Source organism: Rhyacophila brunnea, unplaced genomic scaffold (genome assembly GCF_057557595.1).
Source record: "Rhyacophila brunnea isolate RB1 unplaced genomic scaffold, BYU_Rbru_1.0 scaffold_15, whole genome shotgun sequence".
Taxonomy (NCBI): domain Eukaryota; kingdom Metazoa; phylum Arthropoda; class Insecta; order Trichoptera; family Rhyacophilidae; genus Rhyacophila; species Rhyacophila brunnea.
Genome location: NW_028232806.1, coordinates 38828692 through 38851072, shown reverse-complemented (window position 1 = coordinate 38851072; position 22381 = coordinate 38828692). Strand labels below are relative to the sequence as shown.

At 33.6% G+C, this 22381-nt stretch overlaps 1 protein-coding gene and 1 long non-coding RNA gene across 2 annotated transcripts in view; one reads left to right on the top strand and one right to left on the bottom strand.

Moving 5' to 3' along the window:
* Positions 1 to 11383, top strand: part of LOC147075308 (neprilysin-2-like) — a 94920-nt gene extending 83537 nt beyond the window's left edge. The window contains exons 6-17 of the mRNA XM_085942743.1: positions 127 to 338; positions 877 to 1053; positions 1180 to 1265; positions 1346 to 1451; positions 2359 to 2543; positions 4790 to 4879; positions 5501 to 5651; positions 6423 to 6591; positions 7579 to 7697; positions 9068 to 9199; positions 9440 to 9577; positions 10302 to 11383. Coding sequence (XP_085798869.1) covers positions 127 to 338; positions 877 to 1053; positions 1180 to 1265; positions 1346 to 1451; positions 2359 to 2543; positions 4790 to 4879; positions 5501 to 5651; positions 6423 to 6591; positions 7579 to 7697; positions 9068 to 9199; positions 9440 to 9577; positions 10302 to 10502 — 1766 coding nt within the window. The 3' untranslated portion in view covers positions 10503 to 11383. The remainder of the gene's footprint in view (positions 1 to 126; positions 339 to 876; positions 1054 to 1179; positions 1266 to 1345; positions 1452 to 2358; positions 2544 to 4789; positions 4880 to 5500; positions 5652 to 6422; positions 6592 to 7578; positions 7698 to 9067; positions 9200 to 9439; positions 9578 to 10301) is intronic.
* A 2594-nt stretch (positions 11384 to 13977) lies between these two features.
* On the bottom strand, positions 13978 to 17814 carry LOC147075307 (uncharacterized). Its single transcript, XR_015070034.1, has 4 exons — positions 17685 to 17814; positions 15708 to 15776; positions 14764 to 14853; positions 13978 to 14069 (listed from the first exon to the last, which is right to left on the bottom strand). It is a non-coding gene; the product is annotated as an uncharacterized LOC147075307 (long non-coding RNA).
* Between the last annotated feature and the right edge of the window lie 4567 nt (positions 17815 to 22381).

The window sequence follows — 22381 nt, the reverse complement described above, 5'->3', positions numbered from 1 at the left end:
CCTGGAGGCCCGGTTCAGGATGTGGGGGCCATGCCACTGGCTTTTGTCCTCATTTTAATAAAATTAATGAACTTCTTGAGTTAATAAGTAAATTTAATAATGGTTCTTATTTTATCTGACCGGTAGAGCTGATCGAAGAGACCGGAAACCAAACTCTGCTGGACCTCGTGGACAAGTTAGGCGGATGGCCGGTGCTGAAGGGGAACAGTTGGTCTGAGGATGACAACTCCTGGATGGATCTCACCTACAAAATGAATGATGCAGGGTTCAGCGCAAGGTTCTTCATGGAAGTCAGCATTGGGCCCGATTGCAAGAATTCAACGCGACGAGTGCTATCTGTAAGTATCCCACAACTAACAAAAGGTTACTAAATATTTGTAGTGAACATTGAAGAGGAGATGGGCAACCCATATCGCTCAAAGTACAGTTTGTCACTGGACAAATCTACCAATACCAACGAGATATTCAAATATCTGTAGGGCAGCTAAGAGCCTATTGCATCAATGGGATAATCAAGTTTAACGGAAGTAGGTGACAAGAAAAGACTTGAAAGAACCATGAAAAGTGGAGACAGCAAAGAGGCTTTCACTCGACAATGGATCGAGAGTGGCTGAGATTATGATATCCTCTAATATTGTCATTTCAATTCTTGGAATGGATCCTGCAATGGTTTCAAAACCTTGTGGTAACATTTGTATTTAGCAGAAGAAGTATGGTGATAAGACCAACTTAATTAGCCAATAATTATGAAGCTTGACATAATGAGATCATCTATTATGTAATATAATATTATCCCTTATATTGTTAGAGGTTACTAAATATCATAATATGTAAATATAACATCGACTGTTGAAATTGATTAATAAATCTTTTCAGTTGGATCAAGCGAGTTTAGGAATCAATCGCAAATACTTCATGAACGGCCTGGAAGATGAAATAGTTTCGGCATATTACAGCTACATGGTAGATATCGCTGTTTTACTCGGGGCTAATCGATCATATGCTGAAAAAGAACTGAAGAATTCACTTTTGTTTGAAGTGCAGCTTGCCAAGGTAATTGATTATAATTTTATTGTCAGCTATTTATTTTGTTATAGAATACTGATTATTTATGGCTACTGCCATCTATGAATTTTTTTTATAACATTATATTAAAAAGCTTTCTATTTTAATTCACAGATGAGTCTGGCACAAGAGGAAATGAGAAATGCAACAGCTCTCTACAATCCGATGACTGTAAATGAAATGCAACAAAGTTTTCCAAGGTATTATTGACTTGGTGTCATTGTTTGATATAATTGTATCATTGGATATAACAGATAATTAAATTTACGCATTCTTTCAGTATACAGTGGAAAGATTTCTTCAATTCGATTCTGAGGCCATATTCAACAATAACCGATGATGATGTCATTATTATTTCATATCCAAAATACATCATCGAATACGAGGTATGCCTTAATGCTTAATTTCATATAAACATGTCCACGGAAATAACTGCATTATATTGTTATGAACTATTTAAATTGCGATATTTAAATGATATTTTAATCGATTATATAATATAAGATATACATGAAAATAATTTCAAGTTACAGGTAGGTAGGTAGGTTTTTTTTATGAAAATCAATGTTTTTTAAATAAATATAAAATACATTCTTCTTGATACACTTTTTTTCCATCCTTGAGCGACCAAGACTTTCCATCTTTCTCAAACTTCCGCTTATCTCAGAATGAATGGTGCCCTTAGTCAGCTCTTTCACTTGGTCGCTTCAGCCTGTAGACGCTCTTCCTCTGCTTCGCCTTCCCTGGAGGCCACCCAAAATCACCACTCTCACCAGGTTGTCTGGTCCGCGCCAAACAATATGTCCACAGAACTACAGAATGCGTCTCAGACATATTGTCGAGAGCCGTTCCTTAATATTCAGTCTCTGAATGATTGAGTGTTCGTCATGTGTTCTGTCCAAGAAATACGAAGTATTCAGCGCCAACATCTCATCTCAAAGGCATCGATTGCCTTCCGCTCCCTTGCCTTCAGGGTCCATGACTCGACTCAGTATAAAAATATAGAGTACACTAATGTATGCACAAGCATCATTTTTGTGGCAATTGAAATTCCCCGATCCTTCCATAAATTAAAACTATGAACTAATCATAAATCTTTTCAATACAATAATATACATGGCCATAAAATAATATTATGTAATACATACATAGTAAGATGGGATTCTTTAATAAATAATTCGTGAAATATTGACATTTTATAAAAAAAAAATTTAATTGTAAGGTGGCAGTATCCACTTTAAGGGCAGGTAGCTTAATATCACATATATTAAACGTTTAAATTTCCCGCAATAGGAGTTGATGACAAGAACGCCAAAGCGGGTAATGGCGAATTACGCCATGTGGAGAGCCATCGAGATCTCCATACCGTTTGTGAGCGACAAGTTCAAGCAGAGGAACCTGGTCTTCCAGGGAGTGATGACGGGAGTGATGGCCAAGCTACCCCGATGGAAGGAGTGCTCCTCCATGGTCAACAAGGGGTAAACACTGTTACTGTGCTTTATATCATCATCATCATCATCATCATCAGCCTGAATCTATCCACTGCTGGATGAAGGCCTCTTCAAGTTGCTTCCACTTCTCTCGGTCCTGTGCATTGCGTTGCCACGTACTTCCGCAGAACTTTATCATTTCATCGATCCAGCGGCCTCTAGGTCTACCTTGTGGACGTTTTGTACTTCTTGGATACCACTGGATGACTAGATTTGTCCAACGATTGTCTCTTCTTCGAGCTATGTGTCCAGCCCATCTCCATTTAAGGCTTTTAATAAACTCTATTACATCGCAAACCCTTGTCTGCTTCCTTATCCACTCATTCCTCTTTTTGTCCTTTCGCGTTATGCCCAGCATGCACCTCTCCATACCACGTTGTGCTACTCTAAGTTTCTGGATCTCTCTTTTACTTAGGGTCCATGTTTCACACGCATATGTCATCACGGGAAGCACACACTGGTTGAACACTTTGCGCTTTAGGCACAGTGGAAGGTCACTTTTGAAGACATTATTCAGGCGGCCAAAAGCACTCCAGCCTAGCTTTACTCTGCGAACAATTTCATCAAATATACATCCATCTATAGATACTTGTTGTCCCAGATAGATGTAGCTTTTCACCTGTTCGAGCTGAGTGCCATTGATGAGGATCTCTTTTTGGCCTGCAAAGCAGTTGAACATGACTTTCGTCTTTGTTACATTTATTTTCAAACCTACTTTGTTGCTTACTTCAGCGAGTTCCTGCATTCTGCTTTGGAGGTCTTCTGAGTCTTGCGAGAAAATTACTATGTCATCGGCAAAGCGCAGATGACTCAGGTATTCTCCATTTATGGGGATCCCTTTGTCATTCCAGTCAAGTTGCCTGAATAAGTCTTCAAGGGTAGCTGTAAATAGTTTAGGTGAGATTGTATCACCTTGTCGGACTCCTTTGCTGATAGGAAATCTGCGCGATGGTTTATGGAGATTTACAGATGCTGTTGCGCTACTGTATATATTATTGAAAATATTTATATAGCGTCCAGGGATTCCTTGTTTTCTGAGTGCGTCGAGTATTGAACATTTCTTTAGCGAATCAAACGCCTTCTCATAGTCTATAAAACCCATGCATAGTGGCAGTTTGTATTCCTGGTACCGCTCTATGATTTCTCTGACGACTTGGATATGGTCCATAGTGCTGTATCCTCCTCTAAATCCGGCTTGTTCTCTCGGTTGGTTCTCGTCTAGTACATTTTGCAGACGGTTTGAGAGAATTTTTGTGAACGTCTTGTAGAGAATAGGGAGTAGACTTATTGGACGATAATTTGCTAGGTCTTCTCTGTCACCTTTTTTGTGAAGAATGACAATGCTGGCATTTTTCCATACCTCTGGGACATCCTCTTTGCATATGCAGGCTGTGAACAATTGTGCAAGTACTTCATTTGCATCCTTTCCTGCTTTTTTGAGGATATCTATCGTTAAACCGTCTTCCCCGGGGGCTTTCCCACTTTTCATGTAATTTAAAGCATGGGTTACTTCCCAGGATGTAATTTCGGGAGTATGGTCTTCCGAATTTCCATTTCTCTGAAGATCTAAGTCTATAGTCGTATTGTCAGTGTCATCACTGTAGAGATCGCTGTAGAACTCTTCAACTCGGCTTAACAAGTGTTCCCAATTTCTGACGATAGAACCATCTTTTGCTTTTAGTGCTGTGATTTGACGTTTTCCTATCGACAAGCATTGCTTGTTTTTGTTTAAACTTCTGCCTGCTTTCACAATTGCTTGTATGAGGTTTACATTGAATTTACGAAGGTCTTCTCTAATCTTCCTTCGGAGGGTTTTGCAAAGTGATGAAAACTCCATATCGTTTTGCGCCTGTCTATCTATATCTATCCTGTCTAGATAATAATAATATTATGATCTATAGTCCAATCACCATAGTTTATATCATTCTACCCTCTTATTATTATTTTTTGGAACCATTTTGGTGATTGAGTGTTGTCCATCCTTGAGACATGGCCTGTGGTGTGGTTGAACATTCTTTGCTACTTGACATCATACTTGCACACAACTACAAAATATCCTTCTACAGTATCTTGCATACAAAGTAAAGTTAGTCAGTTTTCTCTCATTTTTTGAATCCATACATATTAAAGACTTATAATAAGGATATCTATTGAAAGCTTGGGCATTGCAACATTGTTATACATATTGATGTAATGTGTAAAGAGATATTCAATGATAAGAGATTTTTTGTCAGTTTAGGAATAGCAACTGGATCAATGTACGTGAGGAAATACTTTGACGATAAAGCCAAGAATATTGCACTGGACATGGTCAACGACATCAGGTGAGATATCACTATTATCAAATTGGCTGCATTTCTGAAGGGGTGGAGCGAATCTGATTATTGGTTTAAAATTATTGTTAAACAGGAAAATTTATTATCTTCGGTGCAGTGTGATTGAGAAGTCGTTTGAAGTTGTTTAGACAGAACTATTTTTTTGATTATCGTGTCCCGTTTATACAACAAAAAATTCTCACCCAATGAAATGAAGTTGTATAAAATATCTATTATTTTAATAATAATGCACTCTCTGCTGAAATTGAGATTGTGAACAAAGTATCAGTTGCATCAGAAGTTGCGTTAGCCTATATTCTAAGAGAAAAACAAAATTCGTAAGTGGGCGATTTCTATAAGCTAATCAACACTGAATTGGAAAGTTAAATTCAACATACTTAATGGCATTTGGCTGTATACATTTAATTTACCTTTGCTCTTAACTATTTTTTTTTCATGTGCTTTTGACGCGTTTTTGGAAGTAACATAGATATTGATATCATTATGTTCGTATTGTTTGATAGCTTTTGATGTGGACTTTTAGAAATAGATGCCCCAACTAGTAAGACTATGGGAAATTAGAGATGCCTTTTTCTGTTTAATAACGTAGAGGTGTAATTTTTTTATTAGGAAAGAGTTCCGCCACATTCTCAATGAAGTGGAGTGGATGGATTCAAAGACGAGAGCTGCAGCGTTAGAGAAAGCCGACACGGTGGTTCCTCACATCGCATATCCTCAAGAGTTACTGGACGATAATAAGATTGACGAGTTCTATGACGGAGTAAGTTCATTATAATTATTAATCTAGAAATTATGTGGTTCTCACGTGAAATTTAACTGTGGCCGCACAATTGACATTGACAGTTCTATGGAAACGTGTGGTAGCTGCACCAAATTTCACTTTTGTTGTGATTGAAAAAAATAAAGCAAAATTTTTTTTTACTCAAAAAATGGGTCAATTTGTTTATAGACAAGTCCATTTAATAAAATATAATTTAACAATATTAAATTATCAACAAGAAAATGATCCAATATAACCTCAAATAGGTAGTGAATTAGTTGTATGGGGACTAAATTATTTTCCCAAATTTTGTCTCCTGAAGAATTTGACAAACTTGTTACAGAGATAATGTATTAGAGTATGTATGCAATATTGTGGTACTTATTTATTTTATACAAGACATATTGTTTTTAGGCCCGCTCGTGAAGAAGTTTCGTACCAGATTTTTTATGAGAAATGGATGTTAGCCACTTGCTCAACCTATTAGGTCCATGATCTGGGTCCAAACACACATTGGAAAATATGTGAATTTTGCCAGACCCGGGTTTCGAACCTGAGATGTATATACCTACTCATTCAAGCAGGAGTAGCTGCTTCCTCTGTTCTCTGTGTTCCTATGTTAAAATTAAGCAGATCTAAGCAGTCTACTTGAAATACTGAGTTAATTTGTTATTTTGTGGTCGGTTTTTAATGATTTCTGTTCCATTGAAATATATTTATGTGTTGATAGATATTTACTTAAATGTTAATGTGATTGGTATAATTTTCCAGCTGATAGTGTCACCAAAGTCGTACCTCTACTCCATGCTGAACAATTCGGTGTTCTTCAACAACTATAAGAACCGCATGTTCCGGGAGCCTATCAACCGCACCGAGTGGATCTCCCATGGTCAGCCCGCTGTCGTCAACGCCTTCTATAACGCAGTCGAGAACAGCATACGTAATTGATATACTACTCCAGATTTTTTATCTTGTACTAGCACCAACTAACCTGACTAGTGACCCATAATCAATTTTGTATCCCTCACTATTGACTATCATCACTTTTTTAAAATATCTTAGTTATGTCTCTCCAGCCATCCCTGCATTCCTCCGTTCGCATAGATGATTGTATTGAGCGACAATTCATCATATATAGGTGACCTCAATCTTTCGCATTATCCCTCGATTTTTCATTGACGATGACCCTTTTGATAATCATTGACTTTAGTAACTTTTTATAGTCGCATTCATACATTTAGTGACTTCCCCTATCGAAGAATGTTTTTTTTAACATCTTTATCTATTAACTATGTGTTTTCAATATTTAATAATGTAGCATTCTTTTTATTGAACATACACCCAGCAGGATGGCGTAGTTAAAAAAAAAAGATTTTTTCTATTGGTATATATTTCTCAGAAGTGTTTTCAAATTATGTAGTTAGGTATCTTTATTTATCTGCATTTTTATACTTCAAATGTAATATATAAAGATGTTGAAGAAAAACCTTCCTCTTTGAAGATGAAACCTTTAAATTAATAAGAAAATAATGATAATATGGTTCCCAGTGGCGCGCGGTCTATAGATGCTATGGATGCAGAGTATCCCCAGAAATAGTCCATAGAGTACTGTGTAATAATAACCGTGCAATTTTACGGTTATTTTACTCAATTTTACTTGTTTTAAATATTCTCTTGTTGGTATTAATATTAGTTGTATAAATAAATATTTTTAGATCATAGCAAAGCTACCATTCCTTCCACATTGCATCATTGGCCGTCCGCTAAGATTCAATTAAATACAAGCAAAAAGTAACTGCATCACGGCAAGCAAAACAAATGATTAAATTTCTGTGTCATTTCGCATTGCAGGTTACATGTAAGCTAAATAAGTATAAAAAAATGTTATTGTAGATCCAATCTCACTTAAAATAATGATTTTTTCTAGAATTCCCTGCTGGTGTTCTACAAGGAGATATGTTTTCTGCGCAGCGTCCAAGATACATGAACTACGGAGCCATCGGATTTGTCATAGCGCATGAAATTACTCATGGATTTGATGATCAAGTGAGCGAATTCTTTATTCTGTCACTGAATATCTATTTCACTTACTATCACATAATATAATATCAAAATTATTGATGAATGGGTAGTTTTCTTGTAATCGACTTAAATGAATGACTCATGTGAACTATGCATACTATTTACAAGTGGCGAAGGGTGGAGGTAGGCTGTTAAGATCTGATATAAATAGTGCACACTAAACTTTGTCAGTCAAACGTATTTGTTTTCATTGAACTAAGATTGCAATGTGTAGATGGTGTTTGATGGTTTTTAAAATACAATTAAGCCGTGTGTAATCTAAGCCATAGCAGATAATAGTCAAAAAATATTCATTTATCTTTAAAATATCTAAAATTATGCCATTAAACCATACATCATTTTATATATTTTATAGATAGAAGAATATTTTTTATCGATTATGATTTGACTTAGGCAGGGCTTAATGAATTTTAAAAAAAACTAACAAACACCATATGTAATAATATGTATTCTTAATAATGAAAACTAATAAGTATGGCTGAAAAAGTGTGCACTATTTTTGTCGGATTGCTCATAGCATCATAGCATACCAAAACTATGATGGCTTGGTTTAGGCAGGACTTAATTGAATTTTAAAACTTCACATTGTAGTCTTAGTTCCATGAAAACAAACACATTTGACTGACGAGGTTTAGTATGTACTATTTATATCGGATCTTAACAGCCTACCTCCACCCTTTGTCACTGGATGATACGGATTGGACTGTTTCCTTTAGAAATTTTAATTATTTTAGGTTACAGACATTTAAATCAGTTATGTGAAAAGATGTTTCTTAATATTTATTCTTGAATACGGGTATTAGTTGACCGAGTTGCGTTCCCACACTTTGGTCATAACTCAAATTGGCTTGGTTATAAGTTGAATTTCATACAATATAATAGATCAAAAGCTAACTTATTAGTATTTCACTTTTATTAACTATACAAAATCAATTAACAATTTATTGGTACAGTTCGGTTATGAGGAATACAGCGGCAAACACATTTTGAAAATAGCCGATATACTGGATAATTTGTTAGGTTAACCTAACCAAACCTAACCCAACCTAACCTAACCTAAACTAACCCAAACAAACAAATAATCCAGTATATCGGGTATTTTCAAAATGTGTTTTCCGCTGTGTTCCTCATAACCGAACTGTACCAATTTATTTTGTCAAAAATATAATATTTTCTATTGTAACTACAAAATATCATAATATGTCGATGTATACCAGATGTAATATGGCAACAAACAAATGGTAAAAGAAACTATGATGAAGAGATTGAATTTAAAATGGCTGCTGTGTTTCTAATTAACAAAAATGAATGTATAATCGGTTGTTTATTTTCAGGGTAGCCAATTTGACAAAGACGGAAACCTGGTTGACTGGTGGGAAGAACAAACGAAAACTCGATATCTGGAGAAAGCTAACTGCATCATTCAGCAGTATTCCAACTATACGGTCAAAGAAGTCAATCTAAACGTATGTCAAATCTCATAATAGTTATTTCAATACCATTCAGGAACAACCTAACCCAAACTAACCTAAACACAGGTTTCATCAAAACATCATGTATAGAATAAATCGTTAGGGGGAAAATAAAAGACAGACAAACAACAATGAATATTGAGTATCGATAAATTACTACATATTATAATTACCTACCTATAATTCCTGGTTTATTTTAAATTTTGTAGAATCGGTGCTTGTTTATGTTTTTAGCTGAATGGGATAAATACACAAGGCGAGAATATCGCAGACAATGGCGGCATCAAAGAAGTTTACTCGGCATATCTGAAGTGGGTCGAAAGAAATGGTGAAGAACCCGCTCTCCCAGGATTACCCTTTACACCTAAACAGGTAAGAAACGTCTATTTTGTATGGTTATATGTAAATTTTCCGTAAAACATTTCACCGTAGCACAGTTCGCCGCGAGTTTTCTTATCGGATAAAGATGATATGAACTTTTCTATACGATAAACTTAACAAGTTACACTTAATTCAGCTAATAATGATAATTATCCTAGATTAGTAAAATTCATGAATTCAAGAATGAAGACCTAACTCAACCTAACCTAACAAATAATCCAGTTTATCTGCTATTTACAAAATTGTTTGCTGCTGGCTTCCTGTAAAGTGTAAACTGACAAGAACCGTGTTTTATTTAGAAATGAATTTTATCTCAGTACTATACATCCCAAAGAGATTGGATGGTCTTTAATATACGGCCATATATTATTTCCGATACAACATTTCTCGGAGAAGTATGATACTACGAACTGGATACGTGCAAGTTTCTGGACACGATTTTGTACTGTGCATAAACATAATTTATGGTGAGTGTTGGCCTCTTCAAAAACTTTCTCCGTCCTGGACAACCGAGTGCTGCCTCTTTTCAATTATTGTTTTGGTCAATCATTCTGAAATCTTTGTGGCGCACTATAGCCACCTTAATTGTTGCCGTCCCAGTTATTCTCATTCCCTCAATTGATGAATTCAAAGTCAACATTCTCTATGATTTTTCTCAGAACTCTTTATGATAGTGTATGATATTGTAGTAATTATAAATTATATATTTTTGTAGCTATTTTGGATGAGCGCGGCGAACATCTGGTGCGCGGTGATGCGACCGCAGTCTCTTCAATCGCAGATCCAGACGGAGGTTCACTCTCCGGGCCGCTTCCGAGTGCTGGGGCCCATCTCCAACATGCCGCAGTTCTCACAAGATTTTAACTGTCCGCTCGGCTCCAAAATGAATCCCGTTCACAAATGCAACGTGTGGTAAACGCCTCAACGATTGAGACAATACTAAATCTGTGCCATTTATGTATTCACATTAATAAAACTATTCCATCTAGATCAGTTACTGCTCTGGAAATTTAATTTTAATTATTTTATTGAAGACCTGGATAGAAATGGGGCCTAAATAAAATTGGGATTTGATAATGCTTTTAAATTCTCGATTCGTTCTAGATCAGTGGTTCTTATGTGAAATTTAACTGTGGCCGCACAATTGACATTGACAGTTCCATGGAAACGTCTGGTGGCCACACCAAATTTCAATTTTGTTGTGATTAAAAAAAAAGGATCAATTTATTTATAAACAAGTCCATTTAATGAATGACATTTGAACATTTTAGTACAATATCTATTTATTTAAAAGTAATGCAAATGGAAATTCCTCAATACTCCTTTTCTCCAATGCGAGCCACATGGCTACCTCTAAGTTTACATCTGTCAACTGGCTTCGATATTTGTTTTTATGAAGTGCATTACACTGAATGATCTTTCACAGTATACAGTAGTAGGAAAAATTGGCAATATTAATAAAGCAATTGTTGCCAATTATTTGAATTGACTTGGTTCTTGGTCAACGTATAACTTCAATTTTTCAACTGTGGTATTATTAAAATGGTTTTGAAGTACTTGGTCATGGCTCATTTCCAATTATGCATATTTCATGTTAGCCCAGTTAATTAAATTAAATACTGAAAATGAGCAGCACATGAGAACCACTATTCTAGATTATGTCACCATAAATTATTTGATTCTCTCTGATCAATCAAGTATTTATGTTCCTCTTCTAACTAGCTCCTCAATTGATAACTACAGATTTGAATTTTTCAAAATTTAAGTAAGTTATAATTTTGATGTTATTTAATTTACAAAATAAAATAATTTTAACAATTGAATTCATAGATAATTATTATTAGTCTCAATAAGGACCCAAATATATTATATATTATAAATTGTCTTAATTATGTGATTGACATTATATGCCGTGGGATAATAATACTGTAAACTCATATAACTAAAATTATACAGCTACATATGAACGTTTCGAAGAGACACTAATTTAAAGTAAGTAGGTATTCACCTAATATGAAAATAATTAATTCTTTGCTAAAAAATATTTTGAGAAACAATTTTTTAATGCCCAATAATAATTTTATTTATGATATGTACTTTAAATTAAAATAATATATCTTTTAGGGGTAGCTAAGCTGTATGTTGGTATAATTACATTAATACTTTATGTTAAATAGATTTATAATTAAGTTAATTAATTTCTCGTTTTTATTTGTAAATTGAGTCAAAAATATAAATAGTTATTAAATTTAGATAAAATAAAAATATTTTAGGATGAATATAAGAACCAATAAGGATTTAAATACCTTTTAAATGTTACCATACATACCAAACTAAATTAAATGTTGTAAAAACAGCTAGTCATATTACGGGATAACTACATAACTATTCTACAGCTAATAGGTGCGATTTCATAACACTATTGTATGTAATATAATGTGGGAATCGGATGCATATATACAGGATGATTTGCAGTTCCGCAAATTGCCTTCAAGACACCCACAACCATGATATAATGGTTAAAGTACATTTTATATCTTATTGCATGATATTTCAACAAAACATCCTAAATTTTAATTAGTTTATTTGTGGACATTAGTAGAAAAGGCTTGAATTTTGGTCAATTAAATATTTATCACTACTCAGGAACAATATGACTTGAAAAAACTTTTTATAATTTCTCTCATTTCAAAAGAACTATGCACTACATACCTAAAACATTATATATTATAATAAATTATGTGTTCATTTTTCAAAGTAGGTAACTAAAAAAAAAACAATAATTAACGTGTGTCAGTCAATAATCTATTTTCGCTACAATGACTAAAAAACACCACTTTCAAATTTTAAATTACATAATTGAGTCAGACCACTCTTAGGCAATCATGATAATATATTATATATATGTAGTTATAGTTGTTTCTATGTTTAGATGTACCGATTTAAAGTTTGAATCTGAAACATTTGTAATATTAATTTTAACTATTTTGTTTGGAACTAAATGACTTTTTATAATGTTATGTATGTATATAACCTAACAGTTTTTAAATACCTATTAATTTATATAACTTCTGTTATTGACATTTCATACAGGGGAGCCTGTAACTACATTACTATAACTAAAAATAATTTCTTTGTAACAATTACGCTAATATAATAAGTTGATATTTTTATCAGCCTACCTATAAGTGATCGATATTGTATTGATATAAACCACTTTTACTTTCATTCTATTATGTCCATTCTTACCAAATGAACATCAGAAATAAATAAGTTACTTAGTATCAAAAAAGTGATATTGAAATACCACTTTTTGCAATATAACTTGTAAGATTTTAAATGAAAAAAAATATGTTAAAACTCAATTGTTATCAAGTTCAAGTATTAACATTTTTGCAAAGCAAGACTCGACCTTCAAACATTTTGAAATAAAACATAAGAAGTATAGTCAGTGTAAAAAAATAGTGTTTATTTATACATTCATACATAAAAAAAAATTTAATTAAATAGGAAACCTTTTTTATTACACATGCTGGTTTCCATTCAGGGTAGTATGACAAAGTGCCTAGAATAGGTCTAGAAAAAAAGGGTTGCTGCCAAGTCGATAATTAAGATATTTAAAGTTAACAACATATTATTATATATAAACATGTACGCTAGAAAAAAATTCATGGTCATGTGATATACAGAACACGCACATAAAGCACAAAAGAAATTAGCATTATGTCTGATTTTAGATGGCATGTCATACTTGAAAATGCAATTACTCCATAACATGATTTCGAGACTCACCGACTTCTGGCAGTAATCCCATGAAGTACGTTTCCTATGAGCAGTGTCGATCCCTAGCGACTGCGTTAAATTTTTTCGTTTGTAATAAATAAACAAACATAGTCTATCCCTTGGACATAGATCCTATTTATTTTTATTTGTCTTTCTTAGCCACAGGGTATTTTCGTGGCGCATTGGACCCTTTAAAGGCTGCAGTTTGGTTTTTGATGTTTTGGCACTTTGGAACTTTATTTATTTCAGGTATTCAAATATAATCAAGTAAAGAATCGGTTGAAATTTACATATAAATATTTAATTTAGTTGAATTTTTATCTTGGGTAATAATAATATAATAATGAATGTAATGGTTGTGGGTACCTACCTACCTATATACCTACTTACTTACTTTGTAAATTGTAATGAACGATTTTTGTTCCAATATGTTGACACTATATTTATTATTTCTCAAAAAATATAAAGTTTTCAATGAATAAAGGAAATCTGATAAAAACTGATGTTTTATTTTTATTAAATCACATAAAGATTCTTAACAAAATGATTCATAATATTTATCACATTTATCTAATTAATGATTACAGAGATTAATTTATTTTTAAATTGTTTGGTTGAAATTAAGGATGGGGTTGTCTTCATATGACGTTGTAGAAAACTGAAGGAGAATTATAAAATATGTGGTGATGGCTCCTGCAATCTGAAATGATAATTTATTGATGACAACATAATATTCAAAATATTTTAAATATACCTGTGAGCATTATCAGTCCGGAATTTTATTTCACATTCATCTATAAACAGCTTTTGCTTGGAACACCAATACTAAATATTTTCATCTCAGTGCGACCCAAGGAAATAAATTTTAAAGAAATGTGTAGTATGAAATTTCCTACACATGTAAATCTATTCTATATCTACACTTCTATTCAAAATGGCAGCTATTTAGCCTAATTATCCTAGCTTATTAGCCTTTGTAACCATTTTATCCGCTTTACATTCAAATATAAAAGCTCTATCTGCCTTCTCCATAAAAATTATTTAGATTTTTTATAATAATTATTATATATTTTTATTTACGATAAAATTTTGGAAAACCTCTGAAACGTAGGTTAAAAAAATTATAGAAATAATTTTGGATTGAGTGTGATTTGAATAGACAACATTCACGTTCCAGGTGAGTGCTCTCAGCCAACTAAGGTACTGACTAGAATGAATAATTCCAAATAACTATACGGCAGCTACGCCACAGAGCCTCATGTTAAACTTGACAGTCTCTATCAGAGGTTTTTAAATGGATACCATCTTTGTATTAATCAAGGTGACATTGCGATTTCGTCAGGGGTAATGTAGGTTTTGTAAATCTTATAATATTATTTTATAATATAACTTACCGTCATAAGGAGAGTATTGTCTATGGTGAAAATATCAAGTGCAGTAAAATTTGGACAACGATGTAATATATGCAGAGAGAATTGATGAAGCTGCAACAACCAATAGAAAATATTATAAAAAATACCTATTCTAAACTCCTACTTCATACTGATATAATTTCATGGCCCACATGGTAGCTAAAATCAAGCTTTTTTGACAAGAGAGGAGCTGATTCAAAGGAGCAGTGAGTCCGGAGAAGTCTGGGTACATAAATGGTATTCATCTGGAGCATCTTCCATATTTTTTTAAAACGATAAAAGATGTATTCACATATACAAAATTTAATGCGGAAAGACCACAAAAGAAACCAATGGATAAGGACGCAGACAAAAGTACACAGTGTCTCACATCTTGAAGCGGGCCCCCCTACCCATCGCTAGGGTTAAAGAATTGTTTTCTAAATGTTGTTTCAGATGAAATAAAGGGTGTTCGGTGTATTTTTAGTGATTTTTGTGTATTGTTGAATAAATCCACTTGAATTATTATGGAGTTGTTGAATATCGACACACAATAATCAAAAATTGCATAACTAGACATTTAAAAATGTTAATAGCCTTTAAGTAAAATAGCAGGCGAATTTTTTTTCCATTAGGGCAAATTTGTGATGTGTGATTCTCTCACTTATCAGATCGACCAGCCACGGCGGGCCCCCCCTTATGGAGGCCATGCCCAGGGGTACTAAATGATCACAGGGACACATTAAATCCTGACGTATCGATAAACTCATGAAATCTGCAGCGAAGAATTACGGATCGAGAAGAGCGTAAGAGGTCTTCATCCAGCCAAGGCTAATTGGGTGATTTCTACGGATGCTATAATGTCGACTACACCCTGTCACCATATGAGTAAATAAAACATTGGGTTATGTATAATAATGGTATTATTGATTTTAATTGAAACATACCTTCGTCAAGATGTCGCTATCTGTTTCCTTCACTAGCATTTTATTGATTTGCATTGCAGTCTTGTTTGCCTAAAAGCGTTTTTAAAAATATTTTTCAAATAGAATATTTTATATAAGTAGGTACTGTGACACCCCCGTATGGTCCCCATTTGGAGATGTCTTTGTGTATCTTGAGAGGCCCGAATCGGTATCAAAGCCAACAAATAATAACGGCTGATTGCGAAAATAATTAAATAATGTTTAATATCTGTCTAATAAATATCTGACCGGCAACATTGTCAAAAAAAAATACGTATGGCAACGCCGCATTTTGTGCACAGCTCGCAAGTGTGACGGTTTTTTTTGGCGGGGAGAAGCTTCCTTGACAGCACGCAGAAAACACTGCTCGCGCGCGCTACGCATATTTCGTCATCCAAAAAAAATAAATTATATAAAATGTAGTAATCTAGTATATATTATCATCAAATAAACTCGTCGTTTCCGAAACAATTCCGGTGTGTTAATTATCCACCTTCACATCCCGAATCCAGACGAATAAACCAGATACTAAAAATAAAAGTGACAGTTTGTTTTCACTTCAAAATGGACGGAAGTGATAAGTGGCGCCCAACGTGGGGCGCCACATGATAAACCACCACACTTCTGGTCTAGCTCAGTTTCAGTTGTTTTTGAAGGTGGGTATCATAATTTTTGGTTAGTAATTAGTAAACTGTCACTTTTATCTTTAGTATGGTTTTTAGGATTTGGGGTGGACAAAGTAATACACCGGAATTTGTTTTATAAATGGCAGGGTATATTTAAGTGGATGTTATATAATTGTTACGTTTTTTTATAATTTGTTTTACGGAGGACAAGATTTGTGCGTTTCTTGTTTGGCTGTTTTCCGAACACTGCCGCCATCTTGTCTTCCGCTTTCAACGGTTTTTTTCAAGGCGACGTTGCAATATCTCCAACGGTCAAAATTATGGCATTGTTGCCAGCAGATATTCAACATTATTTAATTATTTTCTAACAACTCTTTTTCTTCTCCTTGCACTATCTAACATTCCTCCCTCTCAGTCACAATACAAGTTATTTTTCCCATTCATTCTTTATACATGGTATTACAATTTATTGGCGGTTTTTTTTCTATACATTCTACTGACATGTTTCATACATTATTGTTAGCGACAGTTGGTCACTTTTTATACTGTTTAAGTGGCGAAGCCCAATTGCATTCGTCGTCTCGCATACTTTCTTACTTATTCACACCTGGTCTTCCATGAACCGTGTCCTCAGTCTCAAAGACACGGGCCGTGGGACTTATTTCTGGAAAGAAACGTCCCTCTGGGTGATCAAGGGTGCGGCTCGGTTTCCATTACCCACCTTATCTTTATACATAATCCATCTAACTAGAATAGACAGTCATTCAGTAGCAAGCACAAACAACAATAGATCATTATTGCTTATATCTACATTTATATCAGTCAGATTTATTTTAGTTAAAAAATCCAATTTACAATTTAGTCAATAAAGGTGTTTCGGATTTTTTTTATCTAAAGAGATTCCACAAAAATCTTGAAGTAAAATAGTGTCAACCACAAATTGGCGTCAGATGAAATGCCAGACAGTGGACACGTCATGTGACCAAATTCTAATTAACACGTTTCCGGAGACCAATTTCTGAACAAAGCACTGCGATACACGTCGCCAAACCGCTTCGACTGAAGCACGTAAAATTTTTAGTTTTAAAGGAAATATTGTGTGTTAAGAGCATCGAATGGCATTGAGCCATGAATAAAAATTAACCATAAGTGCGAGTGAGCAAGCATTCGGCACGCTGATACCTCCCTCCGGTCGATGCGTAAGAGTAAGATAGAATTTTTACTGAAGAATTAAAAAGATAACATGTCAAGACGGAACTCTTTGTCGATTTCATTGAAATTAAATAACATTTTATCCATTTTGGTAATGACTTCATATTTAATTAGTACTTACCCGTTAACGTTGCATTATTATACGATTCATTGTTGAAGTACATAGCTAATTAATCTTTAAATAAGCTAGTTACGTCTCCAATATTACAATACGGAATGTCCGTTGTATTTTGCAAACAAACATGTGTGTTTCTGTATAACAAAATCACAATAAATACTTAAATGAGGATTGAAACACAAAATAACACTTTCAATGGTAATAGTTATGTAAAGGACGTGTCCAGCATTTAAGTTCCGAAATTAAAAATCTGATGTTTACGTCAAACCGACCATCGCGACAGTTGCGAGCGCCTCTATCGTCAAAGCATATTATGTAGCTCAATTCCATCAGCAGTCGGCAATGCTGGTTGACTCTTTTGTATATTTCTGGTACTTTAACTGAAGTAGGTTTGCGCAACGGCGAAGTAGTGCTTCGTTCAGAAATCGCCTCCCGGAGGATTGCTATAACGACTCTGTTTTGATTTATAGATTTAAATGAAGTTTAATAAACATGATTTTTTTCGAAGCTAAAAATATGAGGGTTGACACAGTTTTATCCCAAGGCCTTCATGCTGTTATGAATTATATATCTAAATATGAATTTGAATATTGTATAATATTTACCTGCGATCGGCAATTGTTGCAATATGTTATTGTAACCAAAATCACACTGACGTGTAAAACGCACTGGTCGAAACAGAAGAAGAAGAAAAATATGAATTTTTCTGGATGTATACTTTTTGATATAGCAATTGCTGTAGAAAAGGCATTGAACAAGTTGAAAACTATCGATACGAACGATAGCAAGATGACAATAAGAATTTTGAGGCCGAACAATTCATTCAGTTCCACACTAAGATCGCATATCTCATCGTAGATTATCATAATTGTACAGAGACGGGCTTTTACATCCACATTCGTAAGCCTTTCAATATTGCTTACATTGACAAGCCGTTTGTCCAACTTGAGGTCGGCTGTCGTAACATTAATTACGCTATCATTATGACTTAACGAATTTTGTAACAAGTCCGACAGTTCTTGGTTGATTTCTTGCATATCTTCAAACACGAGAATGACAAATGATAAAAATATTACAATGGATATTGTGGAGAACATACACGGCATATATATAACAAGGTAAAGATCATAGGAGAATTCGTCCTTGAGTGAACTAATCAACCATAAGCTGAGAATCATATAAATTAAATGACAAGTAAAGTGGGTACTCAGTAATACAATCAATTTTGTTTTATATTTAGTGTAATCTCTCTTTAGCCCGAGGTTTTTAAATTTGTCGTTTATGTCGGTTAACATTTGTAGAGCGATCGAGTATTTATTTGATTTGTAGAAAACGCAGAAAGTCAGTGACAGCACACAAAAGAGGCCCAAATAAGAACGAAGGATTTCACCGTATTTTAAAACCTTCGAATGGCTGATCAACTCCACAACTGTTTCGCCGGATATTGCCTGTTTTATAAATGACGATATATACAACAATAAATGTGCCAACAATATTAGGAATGAACCAAAGCAAATCACGGTTTTTGAATTATTTGGCTTGAGGACAAATTTAAACGGAACTATACCGAGGATTAAAGTCACCGTCAACATGGGAGAAATAGCTTCTAGCGGGGTATCGGCTTCAAATAATTTTGAAAACATCTTGTTTCTTTTTCATATATTGCATTAGTTCAATTAAAAATAAGAAATTCCGAGTAAGCTATAGACACGATTTATAATACGGCACGAGTGGATAATTTCCCTAATTTTAATTCATAACGTATTAAAGGTGGAAAATGAAATGACGGAGTGACTGCTTCAAATTAAATAGTTTGTCATATAGATAAAATCAATCTAATTGCTTTATACTCTTCATATAATTGAAGCAATTCATGTAATGAAATTTACTTTCACTATAATTAAGGTTAATAATCCAGCAATATTATTTTATATTTAGTTTTACCGAGAACTGTCAGTCATTACAGTCAAATTATATAATTAATCATAATGTCAGGTGTATAAATAGCTGAAAAGCACTTATCACTTATTGGGAGTCATCAGTGCCGGTCCGTATCTAGGGCGACGTGAGCAAACATCCAGGGTGCCGAGATTAAGGGGGCGCCAAATTAAAAAAATATATTATTAATACTATCGACTGAAGGTACTTGATGGAATTTGAATTTAAATTCTAATAGATTCAAGCTCCGTACTATTCCATTTGTCGTTTTTTGCGACCCGGGTTTCGCCTTTCGGCATCATCAGGCGCCGTGTACACTCACCAAAGGTAAACACACACTGAAAACGAACACTCTTTACTCTAGCTTATATAATAAATCAATACAATAAAGTAGGTAAAAACTCCATTACCTACCTATCAAGTCAAAGGTTACAAAAAATACAATAAACAAATTATGAATAGTTGAAGTGTTAGTAAAAAACCTAATTAGTAAAAACCCTATCTTATTAATAACAATACACTCGATAGCATATTATTATAATAAATCGTCAAAACCTAATAATAGATCATTATTCTTTATGAACAATTAAAATACTACATTCAAGAGCTGGTGTAAATCGTCAATTCTAAGAAAAATAATTAATGGGGTTAACTAATGAGATATTAGTCTTTAATAATACTCTTACATAGTACCTACTTTTTTATAACATTATTTAAAAAAAAATACATATAAACTCGCCTAATATAATATATATAAACTCACCTAATATACACTTATACATACCCAAATCCTCATCCATACATTCTCATATAATGTATGTAGTGCGTGTACACGGCGCCTGAAGATGCCGAAAGGCGAAACCCGGGTCGCAAAAAACGACTTAAATGGAATAGTACAGAGCTTGATTCCATTAGAACCAATAAATTGATGAGAGTTTTGTATTGTTGTTGGGAATCAGTTTTGGTGGTATGGACTTCACCTTTCGATATACATATCTAATCCCTGCACTTACGTAATACATTACTACTAGTACTACGGAGTTTAAAAATATGCAATGTATTATATCAATAATAATGTTTAATTTTTAAAACTGTGGATAAATGATTATGTAAAAAAGTAAGATACCCCGCAGGAATCAAACCTGCATCTCTCAGGTTTCGCGCCCATGCACATAGACCACTATGCTAAAGGCGCCATACCTAATTACGACAAATTTTAATTAATGGCTCTTAATACTCTCTGAAGCGCTTACCAAATTGAGTTACTATTGGCGATCGGCTTTTGTATTTTAAATCAAAGTAGGTATTTCTTTTAATTACTAACCAACATCATAGATCACTCCAAGATTTTTAGTTGTAACTTACTTGAACTTGCTAATAATTTTTAATTAACCATTTCTCAGAAGTGTTTTCAAAATTATGTATGTTCAATAATTAGAATGTTACATGCTTAAATCTTGTTAATTATTTGTTAAATGAAAAAAATAGTTAATCAAATATTATGTTAACTGTTAAATTAATAAGAAAATTATATTTTAATACTGTCTGAACTATTTGCTAATTCCAAACGATTCACATAAACTTGTTTGTATTATTGAAGACTTTTAAAAGGAGGTGTCACACATAAGAAGAAGAGATCATAACATTGAATCAATTCTAATTAAATACAAAACAGTCCCGGCTGATGGGTATACGGATGTATAGAGGGGCGGTCGTCAGGAGTCCAGGGCTGACCCTGGGAATCATTTAATTATGATAGGTAATTAATTACATAATTATTATCGTACATATATAACATGTTTTCTTCTGACAATATAATTAGAATAAATATTCAACAACTTTATTTTATTTATTATTATTTACCATATCCGATCCTAAAAGGATATGGGCCTCCACAGAGTGGAGGTTTGTATTGACAGATTTTGTTATGACGAGAAATGGATGTCAGCCACTTGCTCAACCTATTAGGTCCATACCCTGACAGACACAAATTGGAAAACAATATGTGTACTTGCCAGACCCAGGATTCGAACTTAGGACCCACGACGCAATAGGCCAACGCTTAAGCCACCAATTCAACAACTTTACTATACGATAATAGAGTAGTTGCACTGATTGTGAAACAAATACAAACCCATCAACACATCAGTCTTCCCTGATTTAGGCAAATTTTTGGAATCGCAAGTGAAGAAAGGGAAAATGTAAGTTTTATCTTCAAATGATCAAATTATGGAAAAAATCAAGCTTTCTAAGATTTCATCGTAAATCTTTTAAATTCTATTTTTCTCACAAAAATTTGATACGTCATACAAAAAAGTCACGCGGGGTACAACATTTTCAGTGTTTTATTCACTGTTCCAAAGTGTGGTAGTTTTTGGTCTAAAATAGGAAATTTCAGGTCTCAGTGATAGACGATCAAACATTAAGCATAGTGAAATAAAATTGGCAACCCTTGGAAGACACTTTGCTAACTTCCATACAAATAATAAAACACCATTGTGAGATATAAAATATGAATATATTTCGATGATTTATAAATAAATAATATTATATAATAACATATTGAGATTTTATAGAATATGTAATTCAAATCTAACCGTAAACTCTTATAATATAATATTTTTCATAAAATCTATGTCTATAAAAGTACAAAAATACCAAATAACAATTATCATTTATTTTTTAATAAATTTTAAATAGATTTATAACGGATAATTTAAATATTGCAATAAATACTGAAGATTTTAATGTACCTTATCAGA